At 40.2% G+C, this 19,851-nt stretch overlaps 2 protein-coding genes across 7 annotated transcripts in view; one reads left to right on the top strand and one right to left on the bottom strand.

The window, feature by feature from the left end:
• Evi5 (ecotropic viral integration site 5) overlaps positions 1–19,851 on the bottom strand; it is a 161,857-nt gene that overhangs the window by 106,075 nt on the left and 35,931 nt on the right. For all 6 annotated transcript variants that reach the window (XM_036200503.1, XM_036200505.1, XM_036200506.1 and 3 more), the window contains one exon: positions 658–847. In XM_036200503.1, coding sequence (XP_036056396.1) covers positions 658–847 — 190 coding nt within the window. The remainder of the gene's footprint in view (positions 1–657; positions 848–19,851) is intronic.
• On the top strand, positions 10,585–11,028 carry LOC118592007 (ubiquitin-conjugating enzyme E2 D2B). Its single transcript, XM_036200509.1, has one exon. It carries the CDS (start codon positions 10,585–10,587, stop codon positions 11,026–11,028), a length of 444 nt encoding a protein of 147 aa, XP_036056402.1.

The following is a 19,851-nucleotide window of genomic DNA, read 5'->3' as shown; positions in this document are numbered from 1 at the left end:
AATGGTCAAGAGAAAACCTGATCTGACCTAGTCTGGTGATCAGATGGCCAAACACCCTAATGGTCGTGCTGGAACTCTCATCCAATAACTGATAGAAGTGGATGGAGAGATCCTCGGCCAGGCCCCAGGTGGAGCTCCAGAACTCCAATTGTCAAGAAAGAAGAGAGACTGTAAGAGTGTGAATTGTTGAGACCAAGATTGGAAATTCTTTAAAGAAGTCTAAGATTGGCCCTTGGGTCAGTTCTGATTAGGAGCTACAAAAGCCATGGATAAACTGTCATTTCACTGAGAATGTGGCTTTTAAAGGTCTTAAGGACTTGACAGTCCACAAGCCACACCCGTCACATTCAAAGGGCTGCTGAAGAGAAAAGGCAAAATACTCATACAGTGTCATGATTTCATTTCTGAATTAACAAAATGGGAGTTTAACTAATTTCTAAAAATATCTTTAACTGTGAATTTCTACATTTTCAGGACCCCTACAACAACCCACAAAGTAGAACATCTATCAAGTACAGATGATAAAGACATATAAAACCAATCTGTTCATAACACAGCTCAGAAATTACTACAATACTTGTTTTCCTAATGTCCTACTAATCCATGCCTGATACTCTCTGGGATAAGAAAAAGGACTTCAGTAAATAATGCAAATACCTTCACTTGCTTTTCTTTCTTCTTGCGTACATCATCCCATTCATTCACAATTCTTCCCCAAAGAATCCAAGAATCTTCTTCCAGGTGACTGAGGTTGCTGGAGGCTGATGAACTTGATACAAGAGAAGAGCCACTGTTTCTTCTTGACCCATTTACAGATCTTAAAGACTTACTGTCAGTCTCTATCAATCTAAAACAGAATTAAAATTGTTTAAGGTATCATCTCACATGAAACCTGATGAAGTAGGGATTACATTTAAAGCTTCATTACAATAATTAGTCTTTAAGACATGGGTTCTTTTTTTGTTTGGTTGGTTGCTTGGTTGCTTGGTTGGTTGGTTCCTCAAGAAAGGATCTCTCTGTGTAGCTCTGTACAGGAACTCACTCTGTAGATCAGGCTAGTCTCAAATTCAGAGATCCTCCTGCCTCAGCCTCCCAAGTAGATTAAAGGTGTGTGCCACCATGCTGGCTTTCAGACACAGTTTCAACAATTTTTGTTTGGTTAAAATCATCAACTGTTGCACTTTTCCACTATGCATTCATATTCATTTCCATTGAAAATAAATAATAAAGAAGCCAATAAGAAGACTAAGAGGGGGGGCTGGAGAGACGGCTCAGAGGTTAAGAGCACTAACTGTTCTTCCTGAGGTCCTGAGTTCAATTCCCAGCAACCACATGGTGGCTCACAACCATCTGTAATGAGATCTGGCACCCTCTTCTGTCTACATAATAAATAAGTAAATCTTTAAAAAAAAAAAAGAAGAAGAAGAGGATAAAGGTACTTGCTGCCAAATCTGACAACCTGAGTTCAATTTCCAGTGCACACAAACTGACCCCTGTGCTCTCTCCTCTGACTCCACATGTGTGCTGCAACACACACACACACACACACACACACACACACACACACACACACACACACACAAATACTTAAAAAAGAAAAACAAAAAAACGAAGAAGAGCCCAGCACATAGGCTGCTCAGGAGGGTAAGGCAAGAAGTTTGCTTAACCCCAAGAGTTTTAAGACCAGCCTGGGTAACACAAACGAAAAACCTATCTCAAAAACAATTCAAGGTAAAGGTACTTGCTAGTGACCTGAGTTCAGTCCCTGAGACTCACATGGCAGGAGAGAGCCAATTCCCACAGGTTGTCTTCTGCTCTCCACACATATGCCCCCCTCCAATCGATCGATTGATAGATGATAGACAGATGATAAATGATAGAAATAAATAAATAAATAATGTTTTAAATTCAAATTAGGAAAATGGAGAGGGGGGTTGGCTCCAAGGGAGAAAGAACATATATTTGTAAAAAGACTCAACAGAATTAGTGGATTTACTAATCCTTAAATCCTATCAAGTTTACTGTGTGACCAGACCTAAAAAGTATTGACTAACCAAATCCCTTCTTTTCTCTTGTTTCACATATGTATAACTCATCTATCCAAACAAAGTATCTACATATAAACTTACAAGTATACATTATAAAGATGTGGCAAAACCAGACCCAGATTCCTCGTCAGTAGCAAAAGGTATAGCAAGCTCCCACTTTCCATAATCCCTTTGCCCACAGTCTAGGCTAACTGATTGCTTTGACTATCACTGAGCTAGTCCTGAAAAGTTGGGATTTTCTCTTAAGATCCCTGTTGATTAATGAGCTTGCAGCCCTGTTTCAGGCTCCTCTCCAAAGAAAGGCAGTAAAGGAAATGTAAAACATATATTCCATAACTCATTACAATATTAAGTCCCTATTTCAATTACATATGCACAAGTTGTAAAGGAAGTCTAGAAAATGATCTATAAAAATAAAAATTATAAATGATTCAGATAGGAAGAGTCCTAAAATGTGTATTTGTTTATTTAATGTCACTTTAGTAAATTCTCAAGAACAATCATCCATTTTGGGTGTACAAATGTTCTCAATACTATTTTAAGAAATATAAAACCATGAGTCAACTCCTATACCTTTTGGAAGTCAGATCTATAACATATGTTGATATCCCTTATAGCATTTAGTCCTGTGCAAGCACATTAAGCCAAAAGAAAGTTATAATCCTGGAGTTTTGAAAACCCTGTAGATTCTAGATATTCCACAACGAATCACACCATATTATATATTATAAAAACAAGTTCTGTCCTTATTTGGAGAACATATAATGTATTTCCATAGCAGTAATAAGTTAAATAACTTAAATTTTTCTCTAATATTGTTAGAAGAAAGGGAGAAGGGAAGATAATGAAATGGGCAATAAGCACCTGAAGAGGTTCAGTGTCTTTAGACAACACAGAAACATAGTTTAAACTACACTGACTACACATTAGCATGGCTACAACTTTAAGGTCTCAACATACAAAATGTCAGCCAGCACTCTCACAAACCAGTATCAGAAGTACAAAGAGGACTTGCAGATCCCCTCCTTTCACTCTACCCCCATTTCCTGGGGACCCCACCAAACACTACCTCAGACACAGCTTCGCCCTTTGTGTGGGACCACTCAGCCGCCCTTCCAGCCCACACCCGCTCCTTCGTGCCAGCCACCATGCCTTGCAGCACTCTCCACCTGGACCCCAAGCGTCTCCTCCCACCCCACCTCCACTTCCTGGGGACTCTGAAGAACCTTGCAGCAGACCCAGTTTTCCCCTTTCTAAAGGACTCCCTCAGTTTCCCTTCTAGGCCACACCCATTCCTTTGTGCCAGCCACCAATACTAGAAACACTTTATATCTTGGACTCCCCAGTGGGACATACCAAACCTAGACTCAGGTATTTTCACTCTCCTTCCTGTGCTCGATTACAATCCCTTCAGTCTCATCTCAAGCCCTAAGCTGTCAGCTTGCAGTCCTATTCTCTGCCCCCACCAACCTCCATTCCCTAGGGACAGCCAAATCTTAGTGTAGGCTCAACTGTTCTCCATCCTGTGCACCCTCTCGGCCCTCCCTTCTAGTCCACACCCACTCCTTTGTATCCCCACCTTGTCCTGTGCATAGGATCCCCTTGGATCTTTCTTGAAGCTGTCCTCAGCCTTTTCTCCTAGCCCACCTCTATTCCTCTCTGCCACCCACCAACCTAAGAAGCACTTCCTACCAAGGAACCACAGCTACCACATTCTCCTAAGACCCAGAGAGGGCAACAGAAACCAAGGAATGGAACAAAACTCACTCAACAAAAACATCACAGGATATCATCAATACAGGCAATTCAACTATCTAACTATAGGAATAGAAAATATTTTCAACAAAATTATAGAAGAAGCTGGGCAGTGATGGTGCACGTCTTTAATCCCAGCACTCAGGAGGCAGAGGCAGGTGGATCTCTGTGAGTTCGAGGCCAGCCTGGGTTACAGAAAGAGTTCCAGGAAAAGCTCCAAAGCCACATAGAGAAACCCTGTCTCAAAAAAAAAAAAAAAAAGCAAAAATTATAGAAGACAATTCCCCTAACCTAAAGAAGGGAGTCCCTAACAAGGTACAAGAAGCATACAGAACACCAAGTAGACAGGACAAAAAAAGAAACTCCAATGACACATAATAATCGAAATACAGTAAAATATAATACAAAGACAGAACACTAAAAGCTGCAAGACCAAGTAACATATAAAAGCAGATTCATTAGAATAACACCTAAGTCTCATGGAAACTCTAAAAGCCAGAAAGGCCTGGGGGATGGGTGCTCTACAAACTCTGAGGGATCACAGATGCCAGCCCAGATTAATAGATCTAGCAAAACTATCAATCACAATACATGGAGAAAGAAGAATTCTGTAATAAAACCAAATTAAACAATTCTACCAATTCAACTCTATAGAAGGCGCCACAAGAAAAACTTCAATCTCAAGAGGTTAACCACACCCAAGAAAATACAAGGAATGCGTAATTCCAAGCCAGTAAATCAAAACAGGAGGAGGAAAACTCCACACCATAACAACAAAATATAAGGGACCTATAAACACTGTTCATTGATAACTCTTGATATTAATAATTCTCACATTCCACAATAAAAAGACACAGACTAACATAATGAATTAGAAAATCTACCCTTCTGCTGCATCCAAGAAACACACCTTAATATCAAGGATAGACATTACTTCAGGGCAAAAGGATAGAAAAGCATACTCTAAGCAAATGGAACCAAGAAGTAAGCAGGTATATCCATTCTAATATCTGACAAAATAAGACTTCAAAACAAAACTAATCAGAAGAGATAGGGAAGGACATTATATTCTCAAAGGAAAAATCCAAGAGGATATTGTAATTCTAAACATGTATGCACCAAACACAAGGGCACCCAAGTTCGAAAAAGAAACACCACTACAGTTAAAATCGAATATTGACCCTGACACACAGTGATAGAGAGTACAGCTAGACAAAAACTAAACTGGAACTGGAAACTTTTCTGTATCCCACTGTGGTGGAATTGTGTTCCCCAAAATATTGTGCACCCTAATCAATTTATCTGGCGTCAGAGAACAGACAGCCACTAGGTACAGAGCCAAAAATGGTGGCTAGAAAATGGGTCAGAGCAAGCCATAGCAGATGCTAGATGGTGGTGGTTGCACGCCTTTAATCCCAGCACTTGGGAGGCAGAGCTAGGCGGATCTCTGTGTGTTCAAGGATACAGCCAGCATGGAGATACTAGTCTTTAATTCCAGAAAGCGAGCCTTTAATCCCAGGGAGTGGGGGCAGAAAGAGAAAGATTATATAAGGTGTGAAGACCAGAAACTAGAAGCATTTGGCTGGTTCAGCATTTTGGCTGGTTAAGCATTCAGGTTTTGGAGCAGCACAATTCAGCTGAGATTCATGTGGATGAGGACTCAGAAGCTTCCAGTCTGAGAAAACAAGACCAGCTGAGGAACTGGCAAGGTGAGGAAGCTGTGGCTTTTTCTGTCTCTCTGATCTTCCAGCATTCAACTCAATACCTGGCTCTGAGTTTGATCTTATTAATAAGACTCCTTAAGATTCATGCTACATCCCACCTGGCCCACAGCAGCTTATAAAATAATCACTCAGAGGCTTAATATTAATGACAAACTGTTTGGTCTATGTTTTAGGTTTATTGCTAGCTTGCTATTACATCTTAAATTAACCCCTTTCTATTAATCTACGTATCTTCACACATCTCATGGCTTTAACCTGTGTTCTATTACATCTTGCTCCTTGGGTGGCTTGCAGCCTCTCCCCTGACTCCGCCTTTCTTCTCCCTGTGTCTTTGCTTGGATTTCCCGCCTGGCTATAACCTGTCTTGCCATAGGCCAAGCAGCTTCTTTATTAACCAATAGTAGCAACACATATTCACAGTGTACAGAAAAACCATTCCACAGCACTAAACAGAAATGCTAGAGCTTAATAACATCATAAAACAAATTTACTTAGCAGATATTTACAGAACATTTCACCTCGGCACCAAAGAATATGCTTTCTTCTCAGCAGCCCATGGGACGTTCTCCAAAACTGAACACACACTTGGACACAAAGCAAGTCTCAACAGACATAAGGAAAATGAAATAACACCCTGCATCCTATCGGACTACCACAGACTAAAGCTGGATATCAACAACAGAATGCATACAAACTCATGGAAACTGAGTAATTCACTACTGAAAAGCGGATCAAGACAGAAATCAAGAAGGAATTTTAAAATGTTTAAGAAGTAAATGAAAATGGAAATACAACACACAAAAAACTGGGATGTAACCAAGGCAGTCCCTAAGAGGCAAGTGTCATTAACACTAAGTGCCTTCCTAAACAATGGAAAGATCTCATATTAGCAAAGTAGTAGCAACTTAGAAAGGTCTACAACAGAAAGAAGAAATAACAAAAAAGAATAGACAGCAATGATTAATCAAACTCAGAGCTGACATCATCCAATTAAAAACAAACAAATATAGAATTTCAATGAAAGGAAGAGTTGCTTTGTGTGAAAATTCAGTAAGATAAACCCTTTGCCAAATTAACTAAAATGTGGAGAGAGAAGAATCAAATTAACAAAATTAGAGAACAAGAGGGACATATTAACAGACACTGAGGAAATCCAGAAAAATTTAAGAACTTACTTTAAAAACCAGAACTCTACCAAACTGTAAAAATCTAAAAGAAATGGATCATTTTCTAGATATAGGCCACCTACCAAAGTTAAATCAAGATCAGACAAGCAATTTAAACAGATCTATAACCCCTAGTGAAATAGAAGCAGTCATTAAAAGTTTCCCAACCAAAAAAGCCCAGGGCCAGATGGTTTTAGTGCAGATTTCTACAAGACTTTCAAAGATGAGTTAACCCAAATATTCCTCAAATTACTGCACAAAAGAGAAACAGAAGGAATATTGCCCAATTCTTTTTATGAGGCCATAGTTACTCGGATACCTAAACCATATAAAGACCAAATAAAGAGAATTACAGATCAATTTCCCTTGTGAACAGATGCAAAAATTCTCAATAAAGTACTTGCAAACTAAATCCAAGAACATATCAAAAAGATCATTCACAATTATCAAGTAGACTTTATCCCGGAGATGCAGAGATGGTTCAACACATGAAATTAACACATAAAATCTACCATATAAACAAACACAAGGCAAAAAACACATGATCATCTCATTAGATGGAAAGGCCTTTGACAAAAACCCAACATTCTTTCATAGTAAAAGTCCTGGAGAGAGTAGAGATACAAAGGATATACTTCAACACAATAAAGGCAGTTTACAGTAAGCCCCCAGTCATCCTCAACTTAAGTGGAGAGAAACTCAAAGTATTTCCACTAAAATCAGGAACAAGACAAGGCTGTCCACTCTCCACACTTCTTCAAGACTGCACTTGAAGTCTTAGCTAAAGCATCAGACAACTGGAGAAGATCCAGGGACACAAATAGGAAGAGAAAGTCAAAGTATCTTTATTTGCAGAGGGTATGATTTTATATGCAAATGACCCTAAAAAAACGACCAGGAAACTTCTACAGCTGATAAACAGTTTCAGCAAAGTAACAGGATACAAAATGAACACACAAAAATCAGAAGCCTGGGCTGGAGAGATGACTTAGGGGTTAAGAGCACTGGCTACTCTCCCAAAGGTCCTGAGTTCAATTCCCAGCAACCACATGGTGGCTCACAACCATCTATCATGAGATCTGGTGCCCTCTTCTGGCCTGCAGGGATACATGCAAACAGAGCACTGCATACATAATTAATAAATAAATCATTAAAAAAGAAAGATCATCTTTAAAAAATAATTCATTTAAAAAAATCAGAAGCCTTCCCATATACAAATAACAGACTTGAGCAAGAAATCAGGGAAACAGTACCCTCACAACAGCCTCAAAAAATAAATACGTATATAAATTACCTTACAATAACCACGGAAGCAAAACCCCAGTATAATAAAAATTTTAAGACCTTAAAGAAAGAAATCAAAGAAGATATCAGACAAAGGGGAGCTCTCCAACATCCACTAATAGGTAGGATTAGTATAGTGAAAATGGCCAGGCTACCAAAGCAATCTACACATTCAATGCAATCCCATCACAACCCCAACACAATTCTTCACAGAATTGAAAACACAAGTTTTACCTTCATATGAACACACACACACACACACACACACACACACACACACACACACACACCAGGATAGCTAAAACAATCCTGAATAATAAAAGAACTGCTGAAGGTATCACCATTCCAGATTTCTAGTTGTACTACAGACTGATTGTAATAAAAAAGTATGGTATTGGCATAAAAACAAACACACTGATCAACGGAATCAAATTGAAGACCCAGACATAAGTCCACACACCTACAGACACCCAATTCTTGACAAAGAAGTAAAAAATACACACTGAAGGAAGATAGTATCTTCAACAAATGGTGCTGGTCAAACTGGATGGCTGTATATAGAAGAAAATAAATCTATAGTTAGTTCCCTGCACAAAACTCTACACCAAGTAGAAGCAAGATATATAGTTATGGAGAGACAGCTGGTGTGTGTGTAAGGGCTCAAACAAAAAGATTACACATGGAGGGGTGAGTGGGATAAAGAGGAAGGACACCTAACTTTAAGAGCCATTTGAAGGGTCATATAGAAACCTATTCCTGTAGAAGCTACTTCAAGAAATATATATATACCTATGGAGTGTCCCAACTAAACATCTTTTGCCACCAAATCAAACTTCCAGTGCCAGGAACGGGTTCCATGCAGTTGAGTCACTAGTGATCTGCCTGTGTAAAATGCTAGTGCAATAACGGCACAAAAGTTGTGGATGTGACCAACCACTACTGGACTGGGTAGAAGTCCTGCCTCATGAGATGGAACCCACGCCTGACACTGTGCAGGTGGCCAAGAACCTAAGACTAGATCGGCCAAGGGCCTACAGGAACATCAAACACTATTATTGTTCCGCTACGGCAACAGAGCAACAAAATGATTCCTAACTACATTTGCTATACACACAGATCAGTGTCTCACTCAGCCATTATTAGAGAGGCTTCCACTTGTGGTAGATGAGAGCTAACACAGAGATCTACAACTGGATAATGTGCAAAGACTGAGGGACGGGATGTCTTCATCAAACCCCTCTGCTCAGGGCTCAGAGAGCTACATGGAGGAGGAGGAAGAAAGATTTTAAGGGCCACAGGGGATAGAAGACACCAAGGAAGCAAGGCCTTCTAGACACAACAGGACTGATGCACACGTCCATGTCCAGAGGCTGAGGCAGCACGCAGTCAGACAAGGCCCCAGTGCGGAGAGTGAACATGGCCTCCAATCCCTCACCTAGAAGCTATCTCCAACTGACAACCACTTGCAGGGGAAATGAGTTTCTACAGTGAAATCTCACTGGGTCTATCAGCCAAACCTAAGGGTAGGGACATGCAATGGGACAGTCCAAAACTAACTGAATGCTGTTTCTGTGGGTGCTACTTGTCTCATGCAGCCTTGAGCATTTTTTACCTACTGGTCTTCTGTTTGTGTATTATGGTTTCCAATTTTGAGTTATTATGGGTTTTGTTTTTGAATGTGCCTTTCTTGTGATTTTTAATTTTTGCTGCTGTTTATTCTTGTTTGTTTACCCTTTTTTTTTTTTTTAAACTTGCCTGTTTGTTTCCTAAAGAAATAGAGAAGGCATGGAGTTGACACTGGGAATGTACATGGAGACCTGCCTTTTATTACTATAAACTTTCCAAAATGTGTTTAAAATAATGTGAATTACTTAGTTAAAGATTATTTTGGTACCCTTTGTAAAGAGACGATGTGTAAACATTTATCTGCTTTTTCAAGTTTCTGGTATATTCTAGAAAATTTTAGAATTCTATTAAAAATTCTAAAAAAATTTTTTTCTTAAAAAATGAAAAAAAGTCCTTTTGTCTGAGACTTGAAGCATTTGTGGAATACTTGATACATCAAGTCTCTTCTCAGTGAACTGCAGTCGTCGATAGTTTGTTCAAAGTGAACCAAAGGTGTATTTGGTATCCTGGTGACAGCAGCATCATGATATCATAGCACAATCTATTATGAGTTTGTGATGATGGCCATGTTACAAAACCTACCAATCCCATCATCCCTGGCCAACTGTCACCCTCCCAGGCTGTCCATCCGCGTCGATCTGGTACCAGGCTGCAGCCAGGCTGTCTGGCTCGAGCCCGGGCAGAGGCTCCGGCGGAGGGATCCGCGGAGGCTACGGTCTCGGAAGACGGGACCGCTTCTGCGGCAGCACAAAAAGGGCGGCTGCAGGGTGATGTGCCAACGGGTGTGAAGACGGGTACTGGGAGCACGGTGGCTGGCCCAGAAGCGGAGTGGGCCTCGGCCCTCAGCACATCCTGCCAGGGCCAGGCCAGAACTGCCCACCTCCTCTTCTGCAGCTGATCCACAACCAACAAGGCAGCCTCAGGCCCTCAGGCCCTGCCTCATTCCACGACGGCGAGAGGCCACCAAGACAGCCTTCCACCATGGCTCTGAAGAGAATCCATAAGGAACTGAACGACCTGGCGCAGGATCCCCCCGCACAGTGTTCAGCAGGCCCTGTCGGCGAAGATATGTTCCACTGGCAAGCTACAATCATGGGGCCAAATGACAGCCCCTATCAGGGAGGGGCGTTTTTCTTGACAATTGACTTCCCAACAGAGTACCCCTTCAAACCACCTAAGGTTGAATTTACAACAAGAATTTATCATCCAAATGTTAACAGTAATGGCAGCATTTGTCTTGATATTCTTCGCTCACAGTGGTCTCCAGCACTAACTATTTCAAAAGTACTTCTGTCCATCAGTTCTCTGTTGTGTGATCCCAATCCAGATGATCCCTTAGTGCCTGAGATTGCTCAGATCTACAAAACAGATAGAGAAAAGTACAACACAACAGCCCGGGAGTGGACTCAGAAGTATGCCATGTGACAAAGAGATTAATGGATATCCTCTACAAATAAAAGCTCGGGGAACTCTAGAAAGTCCTTCTGCTTCCCATCTGACTGTTTGCTGTGAACCCACGCTGCACCGCTCCGTCTTCCTGGTGTTCTTCACCTGACACAGTACTGCTGCAATTGTACGCACCAGAAATACTGTTCTTCGTACCAACACACTCTCCTAGCAAAGGAGTGTTCTCGAGGCATAACCAAGATGTGAGATTAAAAGTTTTCCTAACTGACTTAAGTCTGAATAACCACAGTGTGAGGGTGGTGGGTACACCACACTGTTTAGAAGGGGTGAAGTGCCACCAACCTGTAGGAGATTGTGAGACTGCTTTTAAGTGGAAGCCACTGACATTTCAAAAGTTATGAAAAGCTAGGTGAAGAACATGAAAGTTTCTGTACTCATTTTATTCTATAACATCTAGAGCTTAGATGAACATTAAAGCCAACCAGATTAAATCCAACCCACCTCCTTTATTTTAAGGTCTAATTGGTCAAGAAAAGTAGATTGGTGCTGTTAGTCCATAAAGTGTGATTGGCTTTGTTCCTAAATCCTTTATACCTCCCTGACTCTGCAAACTCCTTTCTCTCAGTTGTTCTCTCCATATTCTTTGGCTTATTTGTGGTTTCTCAATAGATTCATCACTAATAGCTCTTATTTTTCTTATGTTAACTGATTAATCCATTTGGATGTAAGGGTAAAATTTTCATTTGTTGAAAAAAATGTGTATAAAGACCCAATTGCTCTTCTGGAGCTTGTACATTCAAGAATGATTAATCTTTGTAATAAACCAGCTATTTCAGCTACTGCATAAATGTTAATCTGTGTAATAAATCAGCTATTCCAGCCACTGCATAAATGATAACCTGTGTAATATACCAACTATTCCAGCCACTGCATAAATGATAACCTGTGTAATATACCAACTATTCCAGCCACTGCATAAATGATAACCTCTATAATAAACAAACTGCTCCAGCACATTACATAAATTTTGTGTGAATATGTTTTTTGCTTTAAGAACCTTGCTTGGGCCGGGTAGTGGTGGTGCATGCCTTTAATCCCAGCACTCGGGAGGCAGAGGCAGGCGGATCTCTTTGAGTTCGAGGCCAGCCTGGGCTACCAAGTGAGTTCTAGGAAAGGCACAAAGCTACACAGAGAAACCCTGTTTCAAAAAAACAAAAAACAAAAAAATAAAGAACCTTGTTTGGCTGAAATTAGTAGATTTTCACTCAGCCTTGACGTTTTTATTTAGATTGGTCACATTTTCAAATCATGAAAAAATTCTATTTTACAGTTAAAAAGACAATTTAAAAGTAATTTCAGGGGTTGGGATTTAGCTCAGTGGTAGAGCACTTGCCTAGCAAGCGAAAGGCCCTGGGTTCGATCCTCAGCTCCAAGAAAAAAAAAAGTAATTTTAGCCAGGCAATGGGGTGCATGCCTTTAATCCCAGCACTGGGGAGGCAGAGGCAGGCAGATCTCTGTGAGTTCAAGGCCAGCCTAGTCTGCAGCTTGAGTTCCAGGACAACCAGAACTACACAGAGAAACCCTGTCTCCAAAAAAAAAAAAAGGTAATTTTATTAAAGGCTTATGAAATAATATACAGCCTCCCAAGAATAAAACTTAAATCAGAAACTTGCTTTGTTAATGAACATATACACACACACAGAAACACAGAAACATTACTGGTACTGAGTTAAAGAATAATTTTTTTTTTCCAGAGCTGAGGATCGAACCCAGGGCCTTGTACTTGCTAGGCAAGCGCTCTACCACTGAGCTAAATCCCCAACCCCAGAGTTAAAGAATAATTTTAACTAAACTTAGAAAAGAGCAGCATCTTATAGTAAGATGTCTACATAATTACCTTGCACTAACTTCAACAGGATGTTCATCCAATTTTTAACTGTGCTGTTTGTTATGTGGCTTTTTGACGTCTTCCCCCATCCACACTCCAGTGAAACTTTGTTTAAAACATGTCAACTGTGCTTGTCTGAGACATGCTTCTTTTCCTATTGTAATTGTAAAAACCAAGCCAGTCTTTGGCCATGTTCTTGAAAAATCAAACTTTACACTCTCCACACCAAAAAAAAAAAAAAAAAAACTGAATAAATTCTACTGCTTTTGACCACCATGAATAAAGAGACAAAACAGGGGGATGTTGGAGAGATGGCTCAGAGGTTAAGAGCACTGACTGCTCTCCCAGAGGTCCTGAGTTCAATTCCCAGCAGCCACATGGTGGCTCACAGCCATCTGTAATGAGCTCTGGTGCCCTCTCCTGGTGTGCAGAGACACATGCTGTATACACTGAATACACTAAACCCTGTTAATCATTTTTTTAAAGGATACCACTATTCCTACTTACCTTTGTAAAGGGGGAAAAAGTTAATTGTGAAACAGCCTCAGCTCAGGACAGATTCCAGAAGAAAAGCAATGCTGTGTGTGTGTGTGTGTGTGTGTGTGTGTGTGTGTGTGTGTGTTTGTGAGTGTGGAAAGGGCAGCTTTACATGCTTTAACTGCCTCTGCAGACCTTCCAGTAGGACAGAATGTACAAATAAATGATGACAATCCTGAATTGGCCTAGACTAACAGATGTATACATGCATGTATGCCTGTGTGCTTATGAGCACATATGTGTCTTTTTAACCAAAGTTTTTTAAGTAAATTTTTAAATTTTAAATAAAGTTTATGTAATTAAAAAAAAGCATTTTTGTAACTTGCACATTGTTTTAAGTCAGTTTTTACATACATAAGAGTCAAAAAATTTATCAAAATTCCAGTATGGCAAGACTGGATTACACCTGTAATCCCAGTACTTGGAAGGCTGACAAAGGCTCACAAGGCCAGCTTGAACTATGTAACAAGATGTCTCTTCCCCCAAAAGTTTGAAAAAAAAAAAAAAAAAAACTGTAGCTCTAATGTAGTATAGCCAGGCACTGTAACAACAATTACATTTGTAATTCCAACACATTGGAAGCAGAAGCAGAAAGATCACTAGAAATTCAAGGCCAGCCTGTATAAGGTGCACCAGGCCAGTCAGAGCTATGTGTGAGACTGTTAAAAAAAAAAAAAAAAAAAAAACCTATACCTTAAAATACACACACACACACACACACACACACACACACACACACACACATACATACACACATACACACACACATACACACACACACACAAAGCCAATGGTGGTGTGGCCTCCTAGGCCTTCAAATTCATTTAGCACTCGCTGTGATAAGTGTGCACAGAGCCTGCAGCAGTGGAGCATGTTGTGCCTTCACGTCCACTCACTGGCTCAGAGCCTGCAAAATCTGCTGTGGTAAATGCCATACACAAGCATATCACTGTTAACTTTGATGCTGCATTTTTCTGTGTGCCTTTTCTGTTTAGATAACACAAACACCATTGTCTTATCATTAGCTACATGATTTATACAATATACAGACTTAGAGCCAGGGAGCAGCAGGCAAGTCTGTGTGAGCACACTCTAATGCTCACACATCAGAAAATCATCAACAGAGCCTTTCCTAGATCTATGTCACAAATGACACGGGATTATATTTGGACGTGGCATTCAAGAAAAGCATTTACAAAAGCCTTAATATATAGACTTTATTAAAAATACACAATTAGGATCAAGTATTTTCATTTCTTACAGTTAAATGGGGTTAATAACCTCAGCATAATGAAGAAATGACAATATTGGTGGAGGACATACAGCCTGAAAGTCAATGCTTTCTAGACTGGAGCCTGGAAACTAGGAGGCATGTCAGATAAAGTCTGTGGCCACTGGAAGTTCCTCTGAAACCTTCTCCGTTATTTTCTTCACCATCCTACATGAAGAAGAGAATCAGGAAACACTATAAAATGGAGGGTAGTTTAGGTTTTATCTCTAACAGATGAACTTTCTATCTCTGGTTCTGAGAACTGAACAGCACGAAGACATTACCTTCCTCAGGAAAGGGCTATACATACAGCACAGGCTTCACAGGGCATGTGTATGAGTAGCAGTTTTTGTTTTGTTGGGTTCTTCTGGGGTTTGGGCTTTGATTTATGTTTGTTTGTTTGTTTGTTTTGAAAGCAGAGGCTGTTTACTTCGCATATGGAAGCCTGCATGGAAAAACACATTACAAACGAAAACCCTATGTAGCACTGTATAATTGAAAAGTTCAAAGGGCCCTGGCATGCCAGTCTCACCATACCCGACCCTGCAGCTGGCAAACAACCTGCCCAAGAGACTATTGCTGCCCTCAGCCTTAGAGAAACTTCTTTCTACTGTGTGTGCATGTGCATGCATGTGAGCGTGTGCACGTGTGCAATGCAGAAACATGTATGTTAGCATAAGTGACTACTGAGTGCTCAACCCTAAATAGGATATCTCTAGTACCGCTCCTAAGGCTCAGGGAACATCATAGAAAAGATTTATGAAAGCAGGACGACGGGGAGAGGGCGTGCTGTGAAACACAGCAGCAACTGTGGTCACCCTGACAAGACCGGGATGAGAGGAGGTGCCCATGGGGCTGCACTCCCCCAGGAGCCATTGGCAGTTGATGGCTATCAGGGAGTCAAGAAACCCTAGTAAGATAGAAACTGCCTAGGGGAGAGAGGTTTAGTGGGAGTGAGAGAGCTAGTGAAGAAGGAGATCCATATGGTCGAGCTATGCGGCGTACATGTATGAAACTGTCAAGGAATTAAAACACCATCAACAGAAGGAAAGTTTTCAGGAATCAGTATTTGGGCTTTGATGTACTTGGAAGACATCCGTATAGACAGTACCAACAGCAGTTTGAAACAAGCCTAAATAAGGTTCAGGGAAGAGAAAGGTAAAGATTACAGAAATTCAGCAACTGTGAACAGATGACATTCGACACTTTGAATATTAGATGAGATTTGGCTCACAAAATACAACAGCAACTAGTCAGCACACCAACCGGTAATCTGTAAACTGCTAAGACAGTTTACAAAGAACTAAGGCAGGAAAATGCTGTATTAGAAAAAATATGGAAAGCTAAATATTCTGGCACTTCAGCAGAGAATCTTATCACAAACTGAACAGTGTATCCAGCCTAAGGTTCCAAGTCTCTAATAACATAACAACAAAACAGGACGGGGAGCATGCTGGGGGAAAGAATAATTGTCAACTACAGTTAGCACATCAGTAAAATCTGGCTCAGTAAAGTCTATCTGGGTCTGCTATAACAAAATTATATTAGGTAGTTTATAAACAACAGGTATGTATTGTTCACAGAAATCCAAGCACTAAGATCCAGTCTGACAAGGGCCATGTCTCACAAACAGGCCTTCTATTAGCATGTTCACACACGACAGATGCTGCCAAAGGCCCCTCGGCCTCTTTTTTAAAAGACATTAAATTCATCCATGAGAACAGAGCTTCCGAAAGACTTATTCTATTTCAGATTAGAGTCCAACACAAGAATTCTATAGTCACAAACATTCAGACCCCAACAAAACTACATGCCTGACTCAGAGAAGTCACATGCTTTCCTATCAACACATACAAATTCCCCTGATCAATAAAAAGTAACAGAGAATTAGCAGAAAACACAATACTTTAGCACAGAAAACAACAAAGAAGAAGTGTCAAAATGATGGAGCTGAAAAACCAATCTCTTTCTTTGCTTTGTTTCTTTAAAATGACAGCTCAAGTTCAAGACTCCCTTACACAAAGAACTGAAAACGGAAATGATTTAGTTTGATTCATTTGGGTTTCTTTGTTTATTTTGAAAGAGTCTCACTCTATAGCCCAAGCTGACCTGGAACTTGTGGTGATCCTTCTGCCTTCCAAGTGCTAGGATTACAAGAGCACGAACCAGCACATAGAGCTGCTTTGTCCGATACAAAGAATGTCATTTCAAAAGAGAAAAATGTCATTTTAAAATGCACTCAAGTTTTCTTAAAGTTAATGTTATATTACTTTTTTCAAAATAAGCCTTCAAAATCTGGTATAGTTTACCTTTAACAGCACGTCTAAGTCAGATGAGGCACCTTTCAAGTGCCCAGCAGCCATGGGGTTAGTGGCTAAAATACCAAAAACAGTGTGGATCTAATGTGGACATTTAAACTAGGATATCAAAGATTTATGGTAATTATATTTAAAAACATAAAATATACTTAGTATAACAATGGTTCTGTTTTATGATTAGAGTATCTCTCCTTGAAGGATATGCTAAAAAGGGAAAATTAAGTAAAAGGAAACAAACATGGTTATAATGAAATTTTAAACATCACAAATAGGTAGTTCAAACTTTAAAACAGTTATACTTTGCCACTGAACTAAAACGCACCATCACACTTGAAGCTTACCTCCTTAAATTCATCTCTGCCAATGACTTTGTATTTTTAATATGAAAAAGAAAAACACATTTCAACACAAACCAAAAAAGCTGTGCTATTTTAACCTAAGTCCATCAATTATTAACTTTCTTCAAACAAATCTTTGATGTTGCACTGCACCATTTCACTTTTTCCTGGAGTTGCCACATACACTGACTTTTTTTAAGAAATAATTGCAATGAAACCATGTCAAGGAAAATAATTTCTGTTCTCACGTTTCTTACATTTTTAACTTTCTAAAACACTGGCTCCATTCTTCTACCTCTTAAATCAGACAGTTCCAGACACAATCAGAGTGGGATCTCCAGGTGAGGAAGGGAATCAGACATGATAAATAGGAATGTCCACTGTGGTATCATAGTAGCAATTCTGTTAAGTACTTTTTACTTTACATTTGTAAAGTACACGACTTCCTTACCAACTACTGCAGAGAGCAGAGAAATATGGCAAAGCCAAATAGGAGGAAGAAAGCTAGATCTTCAGGTATGACATTTTACTTGGGTTGTTGTTGCTGTTTTTAATAAAATTAATAATATCTTTCTGCTAGGCCAAGGCTTTTGAAAAGTCAGAGCTACCTGCAGTGATACATCTCCTAATTTTTTCTAAGACAGTTATACAAATTAGGGACCAAACATTGACATATAGGAACCTGTAGGACATTCTTCTTCAAACTACCACAGGAGACTAATAATATCTGATTTCTAAACATATTACAAAACCATAATAAATAAGGCAATACAGTACAACCTTAAGACCAAAAAAAAAAAAAAAAAAAAAAAAAAAAAAAAAGATGAACAGAATGAAATAGAGTGCAGATACAGACTCAAACAACTATAAACAACTGATATTTAACTAAAGTACCTGAGTAATTATGAAAAAAGTACATGATTAAGTAAAGAAAGGAGCTGAGTGTGGCGCACGCCTTTAATCCCAGCACTGGGGAGGCAGAGGCAGGGGATTTCTGAGACGTGGAGGCCAGCCTGGTCCACACAGGGAGTTCCCGGACAGCTACAGCTACCCAACAGAGAGAACACATCTCCAAAAAAAAAAAAAAAAAAAAAAAAGTTATTTTAACAAATGCCACAGAACAATCAAACATGCGTGCAGCTGTCTGTAACAGTTCCAGGAGGTCCAAGCCCTCTCTGGCCTCAGTGAGCATCAGGCAGAGATATGGCATAGTTACATACATGTAGGCAAAACACTTATACACATAAAGTAAAATTAAAATAAAATTAAAAAGAACTTCCCAAATCTGATCTTGTACCACATACAAGTAAATCCAGTAGAATCACTTGAACTTTAGTTTGAGGGCAACCTAGCAATACAGTGAGGAGCCATCTCTTTTTAGAACTAAGTAAAACTAGAAGAAAATACAGAAGATAGTTGGTGTGATCTTGGTTTACCAAATGCACAATCCACAGAAGTACAACTTGAAGTTAGTCCTTCATCAAAATTTAAAACTAGGTGCTGAAAAGCCAGCTTAGTCAGTAAAGCATTTGCTGTGCACACACACATGAGGACCTAAGCTTGGATCCTCTGCACTCAGGTAAAAGCTGGACATGTGGCCATTTGCCTGTAACTCCAGAGGAGGGTGGGTAAGGAAGGGCAATGACAGGCAGATCCCTGGAAATTTCTAGCCAGATAATCAATAAACTTCAGGTTCAGCAGACTCTGACCGAAAAAAATAGAAGTGGAAGCCAAGTGGTAGTGGTGGTGATGGTGGTGGTGGTGGTGGCAGTGGTGGTGGTGACGGCGGCGGCAGCCTTTAATTCCAGCACGACTCGGGAGGCAGAGCCAGGCGGATCTCTGTGAGTTCAAGGCTAGCCCGGTCTACAGTGTGAGATCTAGGACAGGCACCAAAGCTACACAAAGAAACCCTGTCTCAAAAAAACAAATAAATAAATAAAACCTTAAACTGTACATTCTAACTATGTGTGCATCACATGAGTTACACATCGAAGAAAGCTATTCAAAATGACCATTACCACCGTTAAAGCTGTAGCTTTGTGTACCTTGGCCAGGCACAGAAGACTGCTGCTCCTCACGTCCTTCTGTGCACGACGGCTCAAAGAGTCCTAGAACACATTATGCAGACCAACCTGGCCTCAAACTCAGAGGTCTGTCTGCCTCTGCCTCCTGGAGGGCTGGGATTACAAGCGTGCGCCCTCACCCTGCTCCAAAGAGTTCAAAGTGTAACAACAGACTAAACAGGTACAAAAGAAGGAACAATCACCTGTCTCTCAGACTCAGGACAGTGGGGTATTTGCCCTCCACAGAATTTCCTACTCTAAAATACAAATCAGATATCCATACTAGACTGAATTCTTTTATACTTTAACCAAAGGGAACTACTTCAAAAACTGAAAATAAGGGGCTGGAGAGATGGCTCAGAGGTTAAGAGCACTGGCTGCTCTTCCAGAGGTCCTGAGTTCAATTCCCAGCAACGACATGGTGGCT

The sequence above is a fragment of the Onychomys torridus genome, chromosome 10, assembly GCF_903995425.1.
Source record: "Onychomys torridus chromosome 10, mOncTor1.1, whole genome shotgun sequence".
NCBI classification, from domain to species: Eukaryota; Metazoa; Chordata; class Mammalia; order Rodentia; family Cricetidae; genus Onychomys; species Onychomys torridus.
The sequence above is the reverse complement of the archived record's forward strand: the minus strand, read 5'-3'. Positions and strand labels throughout refer to the sequence as shown.

Excerpts from the sequence above, each read along its gene's own strand:
- LOC118592007 (XM_036200509.1), top strand. The coding sequence starts at position 10,585 with ATGGCTCTGAAGAGAATCCATAAGGAACTGAACGACCTGGCGCAGGAT.